This window comes from Phalaenopsis equestris, unplaced genomic scaffold, assembly GCF_001263595.1.
Source record: "Phalaenopsis equestris unplaced genomic scaffold, ASM126359v1 Scaffold205711, whole genome shotgun sequence".
Lineage (NCBI taxonomy): Eukaryota > Viridiplantae > Streptophyta > Magnoliopsida > Asparagales > Orchidaceae > Phalaenopsis > Phalaenopsis equestris.
Window position 1 is genome coordinate 1,015 of NW_018225181.1, and position 20,148 is coordinate 21,162.

At 33.6% G+C, this 20,148-nt stretch overlaps 3 protein-coding genes across 4 annotated transcripts; 2 read left to right on the top strand and 1 right to left on the bottom strand.

Annotated features, from left to right (window-relative positions):
• The first annotated feature begins 2,285 nt into the window (after positions 1–2,285).
• LOC110036379 (protein TRI1-like) lies at positions 2,286–6,626 on the top strand. Its single transcript, XM_020740809.1, has 2 exons — positions 2,286–2,575; positions 6,277–6,626. The coding sequence occupies exons 1-2, from the start codon at positions 2,366–2,368 to the stop codon at positions 6,400–6,402; spliced, it is 336 nt and encodes a 111-aa protein (XP_020596468.1). The 5' UTR covers positions 2,286–2,365; the 3' UTR covers positions 6,403–6,626.
• Positions 6,627–8,135: 1,509 nt separating this feature from the next.
• LOC110036380 (F-box protein SKIP31) lies at positions 8,136–13,457 on the top strand. 2 transcript variants are annotated; one of them, XM_020740810.1, is made up of 9 exons: positions 8,136–8,262; positions 8,361–8,552; positions 8,633–8,706; positions 8,829–8,904; positions 10,749–10,859; positions 11,037–11,211; positions 11,538–11,653; positions 12,981–13,032; positions 13,213–13,457. In XM_020740810.1, the coding sequence occupies exons 1-9, from the start codon at positions 8,188–8,190 to the stop codon at positions 13,281–13,283; spliced, it is 942 nt and encodes a 313-aa protein (XP_020596469.1). In that variant the 5' UTR covers positions 8,136–8,187; the 3' UTR covers positions 13,284–13,457. The 2 variants fall into 2 exon arrangements, with proteins under 2 accessions (XP_020596469.1, XP_020596470.1); XM_020740811.1 differs by having other exon boundaries at positions 12,984–13,032.
• Positions 13,458–14,097: 640 nt separating this feature from the next.
• On the bottom strand, positions 14,098–18,893 carry LOC110036376. The gene is made up of 3 exons (XM_020740808.1): positions 18,818–18,893; positions 15,581–15,708; positions 14,098–14,524 (listed from the first exon to the last, which is right to left on the bottom strand). Exons 1-3 carry the CDS (start codon positions 18,891–18,893, stop codon positions 14,321–14,323), a joined length of 408 nt encoding a protein of 135 aa, XP_020596467.1. The 3' UTR covers positions 14,098–14,320.
• Between the last annotated feature and the right edge of the window lie 1,255 nt (positions 18,894–20,148).

Here is a 20,148-nt window from a genome sequence, read left to right on the forward strand (position 1 = left end):
TTTGCATACAGACCACTCATTTCCTATGTATTTACATATCCAACGCATAAACTTCAAATTATTGATTTCTTATAAAGATGTTGGAGAAAAACTTTGGAGCTAGCTCTGTCGTGCTGTAAGCAACGTATATTTTTGTTACTGGTGGTCGACTGTGCCAAGCGATTCTGATGCCGCCGTGTTAATTCGGGTGAAAACGCTCCTAACCCATTCGTAGAGCCATGCAGTATTAGTGATTCGAGCATGCCCGAAGCTAGCCCCTCTTAGAGGCAAGTTCCGTTGGTGAGCTATATTGTAAATGGTTTATGTGTATCGTATTAAGTGTCCAAATAATTGAAAAACCAAATGTAATTAGCGTGTCAACAAATTTAAAGAGGTGTAGATGAATAAATTATGGACTATAAATTAAGAAAAGTTTTTATAACTCGTTGATGGTAAGAACATGCATAAACTGGTGTCGTTGCTTATTATGTGAAATAGATCTTGCTTGTGCAAAAGATAGACCCATTAATATGTAACATGTTTTGATCATACTGATTATAGTCTTTGTTATAACACCTGATACATAACATAACATCTATATAATAAATGCTTGTGTATTTAGCTAGCCAAACCGGTGAGTCTATAGAGTGAAAGCTCTCTTGAGGGTTATTGTACTCCAGAAGGTGGATGAATATCCTTCTCTTGTTCAAGGTATTACAAATGATCCACGGAGCTCGTCAAAGGTTCTCCATCAACCACGTAGGATGAAGCTCTTCTTCCAAGGAGAGACCGTGAGCTCACTAGTGTTGCCCTTCCGGCAAGCTAGGATGAAACTTTCCTAGTGGTACTCCCCGACAAGCTCATCGGAGTATTATGAGATCGTCGGAGGAGAGAAAGAAGGGTGAAGGAGAAGAGGAAAATGAAAGAGATGGGCTACCTTGGCTTTCTCTTCTTGAGGAATATGAAGGATCCAAAAATCTCTCTCCAAGACACCTCCAAGATCTCCGAGTGGAAGAAGAAGCTCTCCCTTAGCTCCCCTCACCAGTCCCCCAACTGAAAATGAAGCGGAGATCCCTTAAGAATGAGGAGAGGGTGAAGCTTAAAATCAGCTCACCCGAGGAATCCCAAACATGTCCCTTGATTCAGCCAAAAATGGGCTAATGAGGGTACTTAAGACCTCCAAAAGTGGCATGATGGCTCATTTTTCCTTACCTCTAAGCAAATCCTCCAATGCCCAAGGTAATCTTTGCAATTATGGCTGCCTAAGGAGGTGTGTTGGGGTCATATCGGCGCAAAAAACAAATTCTTTTGTGATCTGGAAATGGGTCGGTGCCTAGGCGCCACCTAGGAGGTGCCCACTTTCCAGTCTATCTGAAAAATGACTTTTTGGGTTGTTTTGGGCTCCCATGCACCATAAACTAGCAACAGACTTTCGGGGGGCTCGGTCTTGACCATATGACAAGGCATTTTGGGTGCCTAGCCACCCGGGGCTGGCGTCTAGGCATCGATCTAGCCGCAAAAATTCAGATTTACACCGGGAGCACCTAACTGAGGGTTTTCTCAATCTGAAGACTATCAGAGACGACATTTGAGTAACCTATGATCCCCTAACCTCAAAAAAGAGTGTTTTTCTCGTCTAATGATCGTAGAATTTGTCGTCGACGAGCTCTCTCTAAACTATGGCCCAAGTAGAGCGTTCCAAACTCTAATTTTTCCGTAGTGCGCTTTGATTGATTCAATAAGCCCACTCAATGACGGATTCTCCCGGGTAAGAACAGATCGTCGCAGACCCGGTTTCGCGCACCAAACTGATACCGAAAGTCTCGAATGGATGGCTTTAGCTACAGTTGCTATGAATGAGTCATGAATCATCCCGAGCTAGTCATATAAACATCCTACATACGTGACATTAAAATTTAACGCTACCACTTTCAAAAAACTAGACAATGGCATTTTCTTATGTGATATTAACATTTTGGATGTTAGACATGATTTTGAGGGCTTCCATAAATCTTGGAATTTGACTGAGAATTCAAAAAATTGATGAAAGGATATGCTAAATTTAAAAATACCAATATTTTGAGTACTATGCATGTAATCACACCTTTAAATCTTTTCATTCATTTAACAACATTTGTAGGTTATTTAATTTGCTGAAAAAGAAATGCAGTGTAAAAAAAGCATAGCGAATATGTAATATATTATATACAATATTTTATATTTCTTAAAATACTTTTCATCAAATACCTAATTATAGAGCGAGCAAAATAAGCTTATTTTGCCCCGCATGGCATCAAAGCTCCAGTACTCAAAACCCTTGTTCACTGTCCGGCCGCCCTTTCTCCAACCTAGGTATCAACGAACTCGCAGTGGGGGCTTGGAAGCCATGCTTAGGGTATTCAGAGGTGCAAGGCCTCTCACGGCGGCGGCTAAGTCTCAGGCGAACGCCGCGGCTCCGGGCTCGAGGGAACCTAAGGGGATATTGAAGCCGTTGCCTGTGTCGGCGGCTATGCGGAAGTTCATCGGACAGCCGGAGATCTCACGCGCTGAGGCCGTCAAGAAGGTGTGGGACTACATCAAGCTCCACCAGCTCCAGGTTTATTTCCAATGCTTGTTGCTTTGATGTGTATTTTGTTGGTGTTGTTGATTGATAGTGAGATAATGGTTGTTGAGTTGCTGAGTGTTCTTATGCGGTTCATGGGTTGATGGATTGAGCTCTGGCGCGTGCTTTTTATACTGGATTTTATGGTTGAAGTAAAAGTGGAGTGAAATTGATGTGGTGATTGGGTTATCTTTTTGGGCGAACCAGTTCAGTGCATTTAGCTTTGTCTTTCTGCTCATTTGAGTTTGGGGAAACTTTGGCAGTGATGGTTTTATTTATGTTTGTTATGAAGTCTCTGTCTTTTCTCCTGATCGATAATTTTGAGCTTGCTGGCTTCAGTTTTGCAGTAGGAGTTCATGTTGCGGTTTCTATGAAGTTAAATTTTTGTGGATCACTGAAGGTATTCACTGTATTTGTTTTCTTTGAGGACAATATTTAAATTTGCTTTAGGCCTCAATTGTTTGCTTCAGTTTAGAAACTAGGTTTGAAATATGATGAATTTTTCAAAGTCCATTATATGGTTGGATTTAGATTGAAATCAGCACTAATTTTCAAATATCGAGTCGCCTTTAAAATCCCACAAAAAGAAATGTGGTTCACTTTTACACTCAAAATGAATGAAATCAAAATTATTTCTTTCTAAGGCGATCATGTACAAACATTTAAATGGGCCTTAAACTTATGTTAGGGAGCGAACTAATGGTTGTTTGGAGTTGAACTGCATGAATCAGTAGTCATGGTCATTTTCAACTCAAGCTTAAGTCTATAGTGAGGGTTAACACATGATAATCTTATATTAACTATTCAAATTGAGAGTAAACCCCAAGTCTTATATGCTTTAATAGTGTCTCTTTTTCATAAAAGCACTGCACATTGGCCATCTTTCCACAACTAGAAACTCATCATGTATCATGCATGAATGGCTCACATGGCCACTTGAAGGCAACTTGGGAGTTACCCTTTGTTGAACTTTGCTTAACCGCGGTAAAATCTTCGAAAACCCATGAAAACTATAAATAGCTTGAATCATTCAATCACAATCAAGACATAAAATTTGATACCGTTCAATATGGAGTGAATCAAAGGGGAACGGTATTGTTTTAGATACACCGGTGATCAAAGTGATTTTCAACTCCAAGCTTAAGCTTATTGGTTAAGGTCGACTGCTTAGTATTATTACACTAATATGTTTCCCAATATATAATGTGTGAATAAATCCAAAGCCTCATGAGCCTAGCACAGAGCTAAGAATTATTTTTCTATAAAATTAATTTAATTTTTAAATTTTTTAAAGAAGGGGTCACAAATTAAATGTTTAATTTTAGCACACACAGACACAGATGCGCTCATTTATGTTCTTAAAGTCCACCCTTGCCAATGGTCATGTCTGTACAACATATTTGTTTAGTTAATGAGGATTTAGATTCATAGCATTTAAATCTATTGTGTTTACACATTTAACACTTAAACTTCTCTATTTACATAATATTACACTCAATTAATGAAGTTAACGAAATTACAAGGATCCTGCCATACTCAAGGAAGTTACAATGAACTTCTCATTAAGAAAGATGCCCACACGCAACTCCTGCAAACACCGTAGTTCTCTTGCACTTTTTTCCTTTCTGCTCTCTCTTTTAATCTTTTCTCTCTCGCAATCTTTCCCGCAAACCATCAAAGACAAAAGAAACAACAAAGTTGCCATTGGAGCTCATTTTCGAAGGTATCAGACAAATCGATGGTATGTAAAGGAGAAGTTGAAATATGAGCTTCCTATTAAAGGAATTGATGGAATCATTACAAATGAAATAAAAGAAGAGTTTCTAAAATGTGTTGTTCCGCCCAACCCAAACTTAAGCCACCATTTTATGTCAATTGCATCGATGACAATTCTCCTTTCAATTGGTGATGGGGTTGCCACTAAGAGGATTAAGATGGTTTTATTTTTTTATATTATTTAAATTTTGGAGTGATGGGTGTTTAAATAGTGAACTTTTGGTGTGAAATGTGTAATAGTGTTTGAGTGTTCTGTATAGAATCCCCATTCCTCTTATTCAAACTAATCACAATTCATGTTGGCTTCTATTTATGAATGAACCATTTAATAACCACAAAATTTAATATTAGCAAGTTTTGCTTGTGTCTGCTGATAAATAAATTATCACATATTGATTTTTCAATTTTATTATGCTTGAAATTGGCTCATTTGGCACAGTGCTTGATGTGATCAATTTTAGCTTATGCAATCGCCATGTTAAAAATATATTTCAACTTTTACATCTTTTGGCTGAAATTTTTTTTGATTTTACTTTGAGATTAGTTCAAATTCAAGAAATCTAATTTCTTGCTTTCTTTTGCATATTCAAGTTTGTAGATTATCATGTGGGTTTATAGCTCTTTCTTTTAGTGAAATTTCTTGATAAGAATTTCAATGTTATTGACAATGATTTGTTCAATTTGCGGTTGGTGAGTTGGTCTATCAAAATATGACATATAGATAGCACGATGTTTTCCCTGTTTCTAGCAAATCATGATAGCTTATAATATGTTTTTTAATATTATTTAATTATTATTGCTTATTCGTAGTCAATTTCAATTTTTAGTTTAGTAGATGAGCTTATTAATTACCGTTACATGCATGCATCTAAAGATCTAAACTGTCATTTAAATTCCAAACCTATGTTTATAAATGCTATAATTGTCCAACTTGACCATGCTATTTAGAACCAGGAGATGCAATATATCCAACTAGCTTAACCCGTTGTCTTTGTGGATGATTTACATACATACCACTAAATTTTTATGTATTTACACATCTAACACCTAAGCTTTCATTTTTGCATGCATACCACCTCACCTATGCATGAAAAGTTGAATTTGATCTTTAGAAGTTAAAATGGTGGGATTTGATATGAAAGATTTGGGTGGTCTAAATGTAAAAGGCTAAGTTTAGGTATTAGATATGTAATACGTAAGAGGTGATATTTATGTAAATATACCTATATTTTTTTCTGATCTCTAACTCTTAAAACAAATTAGTACTTCCTATTGTCTGTTTTGAATTATATTATTTTATTTTTATGTCCAATTTGACTTGCAAATGAAGTGTATATGTCTTGCCCTTCCGCTTCCTTTTGTTCATGGATTGCTGTAACTTTCAAACTAATATTTTTTTTATCAGATGAGAAGGATTTTACTTGGACTTCTGAATAAAACTTGGGCTTCGTCTGCTAATTTGCTTTCAACCATTTCAAACTTTCAAAATGTTGAAACTTTACAATATTTTGTTTGCTTGACATTCCACACAATTCTATGTATTTTACATATCTTACACATGCATTTTTATATTTACATATACGCTTTAGCATCCTAATCTCATCTAAACTAAGACATGAAATGTTTGTACTTCACTTTAGAATTTTATTAGTAGTTGTATTTTTAATGTGATGTTTAAAATTTTAGTATCATCTATGGGTATCTAAATTCTTAAGAATTGTGTGGTATTTATATAAATCCCCTTTTCTTACTTCTTGTCTCATAAATTGTTGGCTTTCCATAGTTATTGTATGTCTACTTTTCATTAATAAAAAACTTGAACGTTTTGGCAAAAGTTGCCTCTTGCAATGCAAAAGAAGCATCTTTTTTGTTTTATAAATATATTCTTCCATTTAACTATGATGCATTGGCCATTGCAGAACCCATCAAACAAGAAGGAGATAATCTGTGATGAGAAGCTGAAGATAATATTCGAAGGAAAGGACAAAATAGGAATGATGGAAATTGCAAAGTTGCTCTCTCCCCACTTCCTGAAATCCAAATGATCCCCCATAGAATTTAACTTGGCTATTTTTAGGCGACTAAACTCTTTGCCTTTTACATGCAGCAAAGGAAGACCGGCTCTTGATTTAGATTAGGCATAGTTTAAATTTACAGCCATTCAATGCCAATTTGGTTTTTTTACATGTTTTGTACAAATTCTGATGTGACTTCTTTCTGTATTTTGCTTGGTTTTGGAAGCACAAACTTCATGGTTTGAACTTGTTTTCATGTGGTTTTCATCTTCTCTCAGCATTAGGAAAAGATATGACATGCAGATGACTACATTTAGGGTGTACTCAGGGTGTATTCCCAGTGTATTGGGGGCGTACATCCCTAATTCGCACATATGAACGACCACATGTAACATTAAGGTTGTTTATGTTCATGTTAGATCATTAGCTCAATTTTAATTTGTTTCGATGGCAAATCAAGTCCACACCCTTCGTACCCCTCCTAGGAGAAAAAAAATATTACGTGTGGATGATTCTTATGTGCCGATGTGTGTAATGGGGGTGTATACAACTAATCCACATGTATGGATTAATGTTTTGTCCTCTTAAGAAGTGTTTGATGTTTTTTATATTATTTTATGTGGGTAATATAATGCAATATAAATATAAAATTTTATATGAATCCCCTTTATCTCTAAGACCATTCACAAGTTGTGGCTACTAGCAATTGTGGTGATACCACTTTTTACCATTTAAAAATTGAAATACACATTTTAATGTGTAGGTAAAATGATGTGTGTGTAAAAAATTGATTGGTATCGATGGGAAATCTTCCTATATTTAATGTGCATTGCATTCTTATCATACATGGATCCTAAATAGTAACTAAATCTTGTATTAGTTTTATAATTATGATTGGTAGATATGCAATGTTAACTTAAATAAAAGACATATATGCTCATGCAATATTGGGTATGTTGTCACTTTACATAAATTTCAATCATTTATTCTTTTCTAATGTAGGTGCTTCAATTACTTAGCACATAATTCTTATATATTTATGTATCTCACATCTCAACCTTCATATTTACACCCTTAGGGGATGTTTGGTAACGGATTTAGAGCGGGCCGGATGGTTATTTTGGACAAAATAAAGCCAAGGATTTGATAAATTCAAATTTTATGTATTTCTACTACAAATATCACAAATCGGCGGATTTATGAGATTTACAGGACAAAGCTATTGGATGTAGGTAGAACTTCCCAAACAGTTTTAATTTATTTATAGGATTTCATTGCCATACAACTTTTGGGATTTAACCATCTTAGGATTTAGTAAGTCCTGATTTACGGGATTTGCTAAATCATCGGTTGCCAGACAATCTTTAGTACTCAAATTTTTAATAACACATTAAAAAATAAAATACAAAATTTTAACTTATGGATTTAAAAAAATAAAACGCTATATGTAAATATAAAAGTTTACATTTGTGATATTTTTGAGAGCTGTAACATATTAAAAATCAACTGTGAAATTGCTGAAAAATTATATGATGTTGAAAAAATTACAGTGATAATTATATATATATATATATATATATATTATATTAACCCGTAGCTAGAAAGCTGTCATTGCATCTAGTCAAGATCGATATGAAAATGCAGATTTCAGTAAAAATAATTTTAAAAAATATTTTATCCAAAGTGATAATATTGTGGTGCCGAGTTTAAATAAATAAAAATTATGGCTTCAAATGTAAATTTCCCGTATATATTCTTTACAGCGTCCTTTCCACAACACTTCATCACCGCTTCTCCGTGTAAGCTAGCTTCGAGATGGCAGATGCCGACGAGGAACACCTCTTAGTTGATTTCGTCGAATCCAGCATGCTTTCTGGTGCGCCAGCACAGGTTATATCTTCATCCTGTAATTGAGAAGCTCTCTTTTCATGGAGTTAGGGCTTCTTTAGGTTTGTTCTGCTAGATTTCCTCAACGATTTGTCGAATAGGTTTGTTCGGAGGAAGATACTGGAGGAGCTAGCAGGCCATCGAAAAGGCCCCGAACCGAAGAAGATTGCTCTCGCCAAGTTCGTCGCAATCAGGTTCTTCCTCTTCCGTCTTCTACACGGATCGAAAGCGGTGTTTTCAGCAATATCCCGCCTGAGGTCATCCACCACATCTTGAAGTTTCTCTCATCCGAGGTATGGCGAATGGGAGATGCTTAGTAAGTTTCAGGATTTCTCAATTGAATGGCTTGCTCTGATTGGTATTTGAGTGGCAGGATCTTATTTCATGCTCTATTGTATGCAAGTTCTTGTGCTATGCGGCCTCTGATGAGAGCCTGTGGCGTCGTCTGTGAGCACAAATCCTCTTTTTCCCGATCTCTAGATTTTTTTTTTCTTATATTTTTTGTTTAAGCTTTATAAGCTACCGGATTCTGTTATTTATTGAGATATAATGTACTGTATGGCTTGTAGGTACTGCATGCGATGGGGCTTGGCTTCTCCTTCTTGCAAACTGCGTGCATCTGCTTGGAAGAATCTTTACATTCAAGTTATTAACAACTCCCCTTTATGATTGTTATGTTTATGATGATGACATAGATTAACAACCAAAATCTTTACCAGGACGTTGTTGTAATATCCTTTTAATCCATGCAAGCAATGTGCGTTATTTTTTCCTTGCCGAATCCCTTGAGATTGAGGTTTGTAATTAATAAAAAAAATTAGTAATTTAAGGTATATTAAATTTGTCAAAAAGATATATTTTTTATTTGTTTACTTCATACCCAGCCTCTCAAAAATCAAATCTGTATTTTTCTTTTATTTCTATAAATAGGTAACCTTAAGTCTCAGGGAAGGATTTATGGCTTCTTGTCTAACTTTTTGCGTAACTAAATAGACCTTCTTGTTTTTCCTTGTTATATGCATTTCTTTTCCATCCTCTAGCCACATTTTGCACTTTTTAAGGCAATTCATAACTATTCTCTTTCTTGGTTAATTTCCTTTCTTAACTTGATACTTAAATGAGTGAAATTTATAATGATTATGATGCTCCAAATATAGTTCACACCTTTATTATTTCTCCATTCACGCTTTTATTTGACTTGGAGCTTTCATTTTTTATTATCATTAGACTTAATTCCAACTATAGTGTTGTCTTTATAAATCCATATTCTCCTTTTATTTTGAATATTATATGAACAATTAAATTTATGCATATCATTTTGCATGATTTTTATCCATTTTACATTTTGTGATGATTTCAATTGAAAGAATAAAGTTGTTTGTTTTCTTTAATCTCTAACTAATTATGTACAGTGAATGTGTTTTTCCTTCAAATTCATGATCTTATCCTTGATAATTGGCAAACCTTTGTTTTATGAGGGGAATATTTGATATGGAAAGTAGCCGAGGTACGGGGTAGGAAATATAGAAAAGACACAATGCATATCCTCATAAGAAATGCTTCAACTAGAGTAAAGTGCTAAAATTGTCCCTGATTATTTACATGTGGTCATTTTAGTCCCAAAGTCTATAAAAGTGTCAAATTAGTCCCTAGACTATTTTAATATGGCTGAAATAGTCCCCAGGGAGGACTATTTATTTCCCTTTCAAATGACTCGGGGGACTAAATTGAAACTTTATAGACTTAGGGACTAACATGACTCCTAAAAACGAGTTGGGGCTCGAAATTATTTTGTCACTTTTCTTGTTTGCTTAAAATGCTTGAATTATTCTGATTTTGAATGTATGCTTTCCATTATGCTAGGAATACCTAGTTCTATATACATGATTATATTCATGTATTAAATCGCTATAATGAAAGAAAATGAAATGATATCTCAACATGTGTAAAGTGTTACTTGTTGCGTAGCATTACATCTACTTGTTTATACAATTTATTGCATCATTTGGGAAGAGCTCTGTATTTTGTTGTTGTTTTTATTTCATGATTTTTATTAATGGTTTTTGAGGTTCAGCTGCTTGATATGCACACAAAGAAAATGTTGGCATAGATTAAGTACATTTGGAGCAATATGGCTTTTTCAGGCTCTTCATAGTTTATTCAGAAAAGGGAATTTTACATACATACCAGACATTTCTTATGTATTTACATATCTAACACCCATGTATGCAGACATTGATATTTACATTTATAACACATTAGTATCGTAAACCTATGCATTGAAAGGTGTATTTCACTTTCAAAAAATACTGATGATGGTATTTTTGACATAATGTTAAAGATTTGACTGGTGTGCATGTAATTATGTATGTTTAGATGTTGGATATGTAAATAGATAAGAATTCTGTGGTATGTATCTGAGTGGCACTTTAAAAAATAATATTTGCCAAAATTGATGTTTTTTTAATTGTTTTTTTTATTCTGAGCAGCGTGATCGAGAGGATATGTCCGAGTTTGTTAGGAACACACCATTCGAGTTCAAGGACTATTTTATCCAAATGCAGGCTGCAAAGAGAAGTCAAGCACCACTTCCTTCACAAGTAGGGTCTTTATGGTCGTTTCAGGGCTCAACATTATAAATATTGCTGCAATTCTTTAGAAATGGATTTACACAGCAATAACTAGCCAAAGTTATTAAATTTGCAAGAAAATCCAGCGCAGCAAACCTCATCAAGAAACTAATTTAACATGTTTTTTTTTTTTTTCCTGATGTGAAGGTCAATGATGATCACATAATCCTTGATAGAACAGTTGCTGATCAAGTCTCCATTTGGAGAAGTAGCAGAGGGTTCACTGATGAAACGGTAACGGGGCATACTTGCTCCGGAAATAGCTGCACCTATTCTCAAATTGGGGATGTCTTTCTCTGCGAGAAAACTGGTCGTGTGCATGGTAACAACTTCTCGGAATGTATATTTGTTTACATCAAACTTTTTATGGAACTTTACATACACACACCACAACTCTTATGTATTTAAATAACAAACTCCTCAGTGTGATATTTAAACTTATAACACCTTGGTGTTATAAACCCGCGCATGAAAAGGATTATTTCACTTTTAAATGGTGTAGATGGTGATATTTTTTATGTGATTAATGATTTGAGTGTTATGCATGTAAGTATGAATGTTTAGGTGTTACATATGTAAATTTATCAGAATTTTGTGCTATGTATGCTAATGCCCGTACTTTTTATGACATTGTCCTTGATTATGCAGTATGTGATGATACTTGCCGAGAAGCTGTTTGGGATCAAGATAGCGGACTTATGGTTTGTACTATTTCTGGTCAATGCTTTGACAGATGGCTTTCTCCCGAAGAGGAATCTGATAATGTAAGTTTTAATTGATTTTTCTTGATTTTTGTTATTTTGCATCATGGGCTTTTCTTAGGGCCATTTACATATCTAAAACCTCAACTTTACTTTTTTACATTTATAACACCCACATCTTTCTCATCACATAAAAAATACCACCTTTTTTAACTTTTAGAAAATGAAATTCATCCTTCCATGCATGGTAAGGTGCCATGCACATAAAAATTTAAAATTTAGGTGTTAAATATGTAAATACATAAGAATTGAGTGGTATGTACATAAAAATTTGAAGTTTAGGTCTTAAATATGTAAATGCATAGGAATTGAGTGGTATGTATGTAAACCACTTTTTTTGTTTTTCTTTGTCAAGAATGAAAGCTCACAACCTTTGCTGCTTGAGGGTAAAGATATGTAAAATCTTTCATGCATTATAATACAGGCGAATTTAAATTTTCTAATGCTTCACTCTTCATGCTTTGTAGAAGCTAGTGTTTTAATGCATACCTGCAATAAAATGCATCCTGTAATCACACTGAAACCTTCACAAATTACAAATCCTTAATTTTGATAATTTTTGTTTTATGCATAAAACTTCAAATCACTAAAAGACCTATGCAAACAATAATTTAATAGCTATTGACTAGAAATAGTTAATAGAAATTGGGAAACTTAAAATAATTTAATCAATTGAAAATTAAGCCACCATATAATCTAGGGTGTATGAAGTATGATGCAATATTAATCACACATATAAAACAAATCTGAACTCTGTATATTATCACAAAGTTCCCCTATTTATATATGAACATTGTATGACTTTAGGTTGGCAATTCATGATATAAAATCAAATTTAATAAATTAAAAATTAAACTTAAAAGTAATTGTCCCAAAACATTGTAATACATTTGCCATACAAATGATTGTGCAAATTTACTAACTCTAGATTTAATAGAAATTTACTCGCATTTATATCACCTGAATCTCTTACATTATATCAATAATACCACCATTTTAACTTTTAAAAAGTAAAATACACATTTTCATGCAAAGGCAAGATGGGCATGTATGTAAAAATTGTTAAAGGTCAGCTGTTAGATATGCAAATACATAGGAATTGAGTAGTATGTATGTAAATCTTCCTTTCATTTCTAATACAACGCAGACAAATTTTCTTGTCATATTGAGCGTTGCAGTTTAATCCACAGGATGATAGATAGAAGCATAATATACTGTCTGCACCTACGTTTCCTAAATGCTTTTCATCAGTTCTTTTGTTTTGATCTCCAACAATCATATATGCCAGATTTGTACATTATATTTCATCCTCTGTAACTTGCTCAATTAGCAGGATCAACAGCAAGATGAGATGGAGCCATTTATGGGATCTGGTCGTTTTGGTAATTCCACAGCCTTTGAAACAATCATTGCTGATCATTTATATATACATTATAAATACTAAATGCTCCTCTATTAGATTATAATTCTCTATAGAGTAAAATGTCAAATTAGTCCCCGACTATTTACAATTTTGAAGTAGTCTTGCTGATTGTAATTTTTCTTTTGCTGTCTATAATCAGCGCGAGCCTATACACTGGGTTACAGTTGTGTGGATGAGGAGGAACTGGAAGCAGCGTTGAGGTTTTGCTGAAATTCAAGTCTTTTGGGGTATTTATGATATGGCCTTAAAGGGTTTAGTTGTATTAATGAAATAAATAAGTTATTTAATGCCCTTTTAACAGGCTCATGCATGATTTATGAGAAATGTTATATATTTAATCTTTTTATTTTGGGCTTGGCTTTTATATATATATATTTGTTATTAGTTTTTTAGAAGTTATTTTTTTGGCATAGTTTATGTTTGATTTTGGAGCATTTATATTCATACCATGCAATTCATATATTTACATTATGGAACATCAAAACTTTCATATATTACATGCATTGCACTCAATTTTTAAAAGTGAAATACCTCCTATATAAAAAATAAAGTTTTTAGTGTTAGATATGTGCATATATAAAATTTAAGTGGTATGCATGTAAATCTTCCGTAAACCTTTTTTTATTAATTCAAAAATAGATAAAAAAATATTTGAAGTTCGAGCACATTAGTGGTTCAACATATGAAGAAGAACTAAAGTTCAAACTAAATATGAACGGCTTATAATTCGATCAAGCCAAATTCAAATCATGGCATACTTGACTCAACGCTGCTTCAATTACAGCCGGCGGAACTAGCCACTTTTAAAAATGAAATAAAAATAAATATTTTATGTACATACAACTCAATTTTGTATTTATATATTAACACCTAAACTTCAATTCGTGCATGCATACTACAAAAAGGTGTAATTTCACTAATTAAAGTTCAAAATAGTGGTATTTTTAATGACATATGAAAGATTTGGATGGTCTAAATGTAAAAAAAAAGTAAAGATTAGGTGCTAGATATGAAAATACTTAGAAACTGGATGGTATGCCTGTAAATGTCCCTTCAAACTAAAGGCAAGAAGATCAAACATAACCTTCAAATATACCTTACCAAGAACTCCACACATCTAGTAAATCTTTTATGCCATTTATGAAGATTATTATTTACAAAATGATGCTTAGAATCATTATTTAACAACTGTTAACTCACACATTTTCTTCTTCTATACAATATATATATTCAATTATTTCAACTTTTTAAGACTGAAGCATGGAGAGGAGATAGAGACAGCCTGAGGACAAGAGGATGGATGCAGCAAAGTAGAGAAGATCATTAGTAGAACATATCGCCAATTTCCTGCTCTTATCAAACAAGCCAATCAGCAGGACCAAAACTACAGCATGTCCCACTTTTGTTTTCAGCTCACTCACTGATTTGATTTCCAACCATTTGGGTTTTTCCTGTAAAATTTACTTGGTAATTCTATAAATTTAATTTGAAAAGAAGCAAAACTGCAACAAAACAACATAATGTGGCCTCACACAAATATAAAGTGTATCAAACCAAGGAGAGAGAGGGAGGGAGAGTAGTAAGAGGAGAAATAGAGATAATTTGTACCACACAATTCTTATGTGCTTACAAATCTAGACACCCAAACTTTCATATTTACATACATAATGTTATGGAAATTATTAAATATAATGGTTGTAGTTTAGGAAGAGTGTATATTAAGAAGATTGATATTAGGTAAGCTATTTTGAAGAAATTTGATAATATGATCTTTTCTATATTATGAAACATAATTAGAGGAGATCTAATTACATGATCTTTCCTATATTTGAAATATTTCTAATTTGTATGCAGTATTCCTCTCTTATTTATATGAGAGATTATGAAGTATAGGTATGTCTTGAATTGTAACTATAATTCGGCCGATTTTTTCCTTTCTTCCTATGCGGTGATAGTCGAATAACCTCTACCTGCGGACGTAGGTAGCTTTGCTGTGAACCACGTAAATCGCATTGTGTTTAGTTGTTTGTTTGTTGTGTGAATTTGTTTTCTGCATTATTTTGCACAACACATTTTGGTGCTTTAAACCTATGCATAAAAAATGTATATTTCACCTTTAAAAAGTGATGGAAGTGCTATTTTGATCTGATATTAAGGGTGTGTTTGACTGAAAGTAGGATTTAGCATTAGCAAGACTTAGTAAATCCGTAAATCATAAATCCATTAAATCCACCCTATCCTTGGGTTTAATAAATCCAAATTGAAGCAAAAACCGAAGGTAAAATTTGGGACCCAAAAAATTGAAAAACTAATAAACCCATCGAACTCCTGCACTTTAGCATTTGGCTGGATTTAATAAATCCGATCATAAATCCTATTAAAACGTGCTACCAAACATCCCCTAAAGATTTTCTGTGTTATGTCTATATGTAAAAACAAAAGAATTGTCCTATGTATTTAAATGCCTCCTTCTTTGTGCATTTATCTTTGAACAAGAAGAAACATACCGGAAGTTTGAAGAGCCCAATGAAACTTGATCCGTGGGAAGAATTCTTGGCAACATCCAATTTGCTGATGAAGATCTCATAGAGACCCATTCCAAACACGAGCATGACAGTTCCAATGAGGTAAGTATCTGAGAAATAACCATTGATTATTAAAAATACATTTCATTAAAGCTTGTATGAGTTTCCACAATTATTTAGATCCCAAACTGAAATGCTCATAGATATACACACCCTTTAATTTCTATGAATTTACATATTTAACACATACAGTTTAATTTTTACATATATGCCAACTTACATATGCATGAAAATGTGTATTTCACTTTTGAAAAGTTAAAATCGTGATATTTTTTATGTGATATTAAAGATAGGTGTTAGATATATAAATACATAAGAAATGATATTTGAATGCTTGCTCAGATTAGTGGTGATCTACTAAAGAGGAATTAGTTTTAACCCGATCAAAAACCTGAGAGGTGAGAGTTCATAATGATCAAATGAAAATGAATACAAAATCTAATTATTCAGTAGAAAGTTATATTATGCCAATATTAGGGTTCATCTGATCTAGTGAGTTAGTTGATTCATTATGTATATTTTCCTCCATCTATTTTTATACTAATTATTCAATGCCTCTCACATATCATTTGTTGTTGATAATCTGATATTTCTAAATAGGAGGCAAAAGTTCGACAATTAGATTAATGAAGTTTATAGTAAGCTTAAAAATATAATTAAGGTCTAATGGTCAATGAGTTTAAGTGTAGCTTTATCTACTTAAATTCTTTGTCAAGACCCTCAGATCAATTGGAAATCAATAAAATCAAACCTTGGACTTCGACTTGCGAACCAAATCAATGAGCAAGGTGTCATAATTTTGAAGACTTGAAAACAAAGTATATAGTTGTGCTTTGATCCTTAATTATCACTGATTTTATCTTGATAATTTGGCACACTTTCAATTTGAATATATATTTAGCATGTTTGTACGTTTTACAATAGATGATATTAATGTGAGTCCCATGACTACAATGCCCATCACTGCCTAACAACAAAGAAGTAAAGTGTAGATTTTCGTTAATCATGATTGTCGATGGCAAGCATTCATATTAATAATCAGTATCAATACTCAACAAAGGATGAAAAAATTATAAAAGAATTGAATACCAACATCATGAAGGTCTTCAAGTTTTAGTTGAATCAAAGAGCAATGAAATGAAATTCCTTAAAATCTCAATCATATTAAAGATAAACAGTGTAGGCTTCAAATAAATTGAACCACCAATCGTAAGACCATTTCAAAAAACCAGATAGACTATTATAAGACAAACATCAATATTTAAAAAACAGGATAAGCTTAAGATTCATGTCTCTCCCTCGACTGATATTTGATTTTGGCATAAAAAACATTTGATTAATTAATTCCTTTCTCTATTAGAAGCCATTGATAGGTGCATTGCCATTTTAATAAATTATCAAAAAGAATTGGCTGCAATGTCAATGTTATTGTTCTAATGAAATGTCTTATCTCTTCCTAAAGAGTTCAATTGATTTAGGAACTTTACCTAGCCACACCTTTTATAGAAATATAGAACTAACTAATCTCAAAGTTTATCTACACTTGAAATGATTCTAGTCACAAAGTTTAAGAAAGGATCACATATGTTATTAATCCTTTTTTTTGTGTTATGATTTACTTGAGTTGAAAGAAGTACAAAAGTATCAAATTCAATAGGAAAATTATCATTTAGAAGCGACCAACAAAATTTGACTAGTTAAAAAGGCAAATCTTTTGGATTTAGGATTTCAAAAGAGAAGATTTGTACAGTTTATTTTCATTTCTCCTAACTGAATTCTATTTTACATTACAAAGATGTTTAGGTGATTGAAACCTATTAAACTTAGGCGGTGTTTGGTCGCATACTATTAATAGGATTTAGCCGACCCATCCAAACACCAAAAACTTTAACATTTAAATCCAACTTTCCATTAAATCGAATTTTCTTGCATTCTGTCTGTTTTTCCCCGCATTCAATTTCTTTCTCGACATAAATTTGGATTATTAAATCCGATTGCAATGCAGATTTATTCCGTCATCGCTCGCAAACTCCGCCACCAAAGATAAATCTGGATTTATCGGATTTGATAAATTCTACTTAATGTAAATCAAAGTTACAACTAAACGCCACCTTAATGTGGAATACTACCTAAAGATAATTTGAGTAGGTATCTTGTTTGGGATTAGTTAGGGATCATCAAGGGAATGTGAAACTTCCTTTTTATGAGTATATAGGACTTGAATCATCTTTTTTATTGAACGGAAAGATTTTATTAATGGTAAAAAATTATGTCTAAAATAAAATTTCCTTGAAATATGAATTGAGGTTGATGTTCAACTTTTATTACATGTAGTGTTTACAACAAACATGTTGCTTATAAATACTTCAAACTTACTCAAAACAGCTCATAAACCAATATTTGACCCAATTTAGAATGCACCATGTCTAGTTAGAGATTATTTGTTGTGTTAATTGGTAAGTTAATAAAGATTATAGTTTGGCAAACTGTGTTGCTAATTCGTTGGTTAATGTTGAAAAATTAGAGCGAAAAAAAAATAGGAATCGACACAAATCCAGAAGAACACAGAGATTTAACGAGGTTCAACAAAGATGCCTACATCATTGGGAGCAAATCGGCGACTTCCTTTTCAATATTTATAAAAGAGTACAAAATACAAGATTCAGAATCTCCTTCACCTAGGGTTACAAACATGACATATATATAACCTTATAGTACAATATGTAATTATTTAAATTACCCCTGTACCAAACCGCGAGGTGTTGTTCCCGCACCCCCAACCCACATAATGAAACTCCCCTGCTGTGTTGTTCCCGCACCCCCAACCCACATAACGAAACTCCCCTGATTGGACAGATCCTTCCGCTCCACTCCGTTCCAGCATCTGTCTCATTTATGGTAATAAGTCGTACCTAACAAATCTCCACATTGGCGAATATTCTGCCCCTTAGGAGAATTATATCATGGAGTTTCTTATGCACCAATGTGGGTTGGGCCACCATGACGTCTAACAATTGCAAACATTCAACAAGTTCAAGCGGTGCAAGAACTTGTTGATAGTACATGACTTGGTCAACATATATTCTGCATTTTCATCGTATGATCCAATAGAGTAAACTCTACCTATAACTGCACTCCTCAAATGTTTATAGATATTACTTGCAGTTAACTTTCCTTTCATCATAGTCAGTGCACCTTTAACAATTCTGATGGTTTTCCTATCCCCCTCATCCATGACATCTGGTTTTGTTGCCCGCAAATCTTTCAAGGTTCCACGTTGAGCCAACAAATTTTTGACCATTGTTTGCCACAATCCGAAGTTATCAGTTCCATCGAACTTCACCACTTCGAATTTTATATCAGAAATTGCCATCTAAAATTTATCCTGCAACGAACTTCTCTGCAAATTTCTTTGTTGAATTTTCAAATTGCTTGAGCCAGAAATTGTACTCCCTCTGATCCTACTCACTCTGATCCTGCCACAAATACTTTTAAATAATCTCTTAATTTAAGCTTCTCTTAATTAAGTTTCCCAGAAAGACAACAGAATCTTTCTGAAAAATGATTGAAATATTTCCTTAATTAAGTTTATCTTAATTAAGTATTTCCCTTAATTAAGTTTCCCAGAAAAGAAACAAAATTTTTCCGAAAATTGATTTTTTCCGAAAAATGATTAAAAAATATTCTCTTAATTAAGTATTTCTCTTAATTTTTCCGAAAATTGATTAAAAAATATTCTCTTAATTAAGTTTCTCAGAAAAATCAACAGAATCTTTCCAAAAAAGGATTGAAATATTCCCTTAATTAAGTTTTCTTAATTAAGTGTTTCCCTTCATTAAATTTCCTAGAAAAAGATTCTTTCTTTATTAAATTTTCCTTAATTAAACTTTCCCAGTATTTCCCTTCATTAAATTTCCTAGAAAAAGATTTTTTCTTTATTAAATTTTCCTTAATTAAACTTTCCCAGAAGTCCTTTTCCTTAAACTTCAAAGAAAAGCTCCCATTTCTTTTCTGAAAAACTCATTTTTTCTTCCAGAAAAGCTCATTTTTACTTCTAGAAAAGCTCCGCTTGCGTTTTCCTTCCAAAAAAACTCCGCCTCTGCTTTCCTTTTTCGGCTTCTTCCGCCTCCGCTTTCCTTCCAGAAAAGCTCCGCTTGCGTTTTCCTTCCAAAAAAAACTCCGCCTCTGCTTTCCTTTTTCGGCTTCACACAACTTCCGAACTGAATCCCGCGAATGCCTCCCGCGTTTTAGAGGGAATATTCCCTCCGGTGGAGATGGAAGATTCCTTGATTATCCTCCGGCGAACAACCTGCAACGAACCGTCTTCGGCTTCGCCTTCGCAAACTCCTGCGTTAGCGGCAGTCTCCCGCGAACAATCCTTCGCGCCTCCGTCCGCCAACCTCCCGCGAACGCCTTCGACTTTGCCTTCGCAAACTGGTCCTCACGCTTGATTAGCGCCCTTCGCGAACTCCTCGTTGTCTGCTCCAACA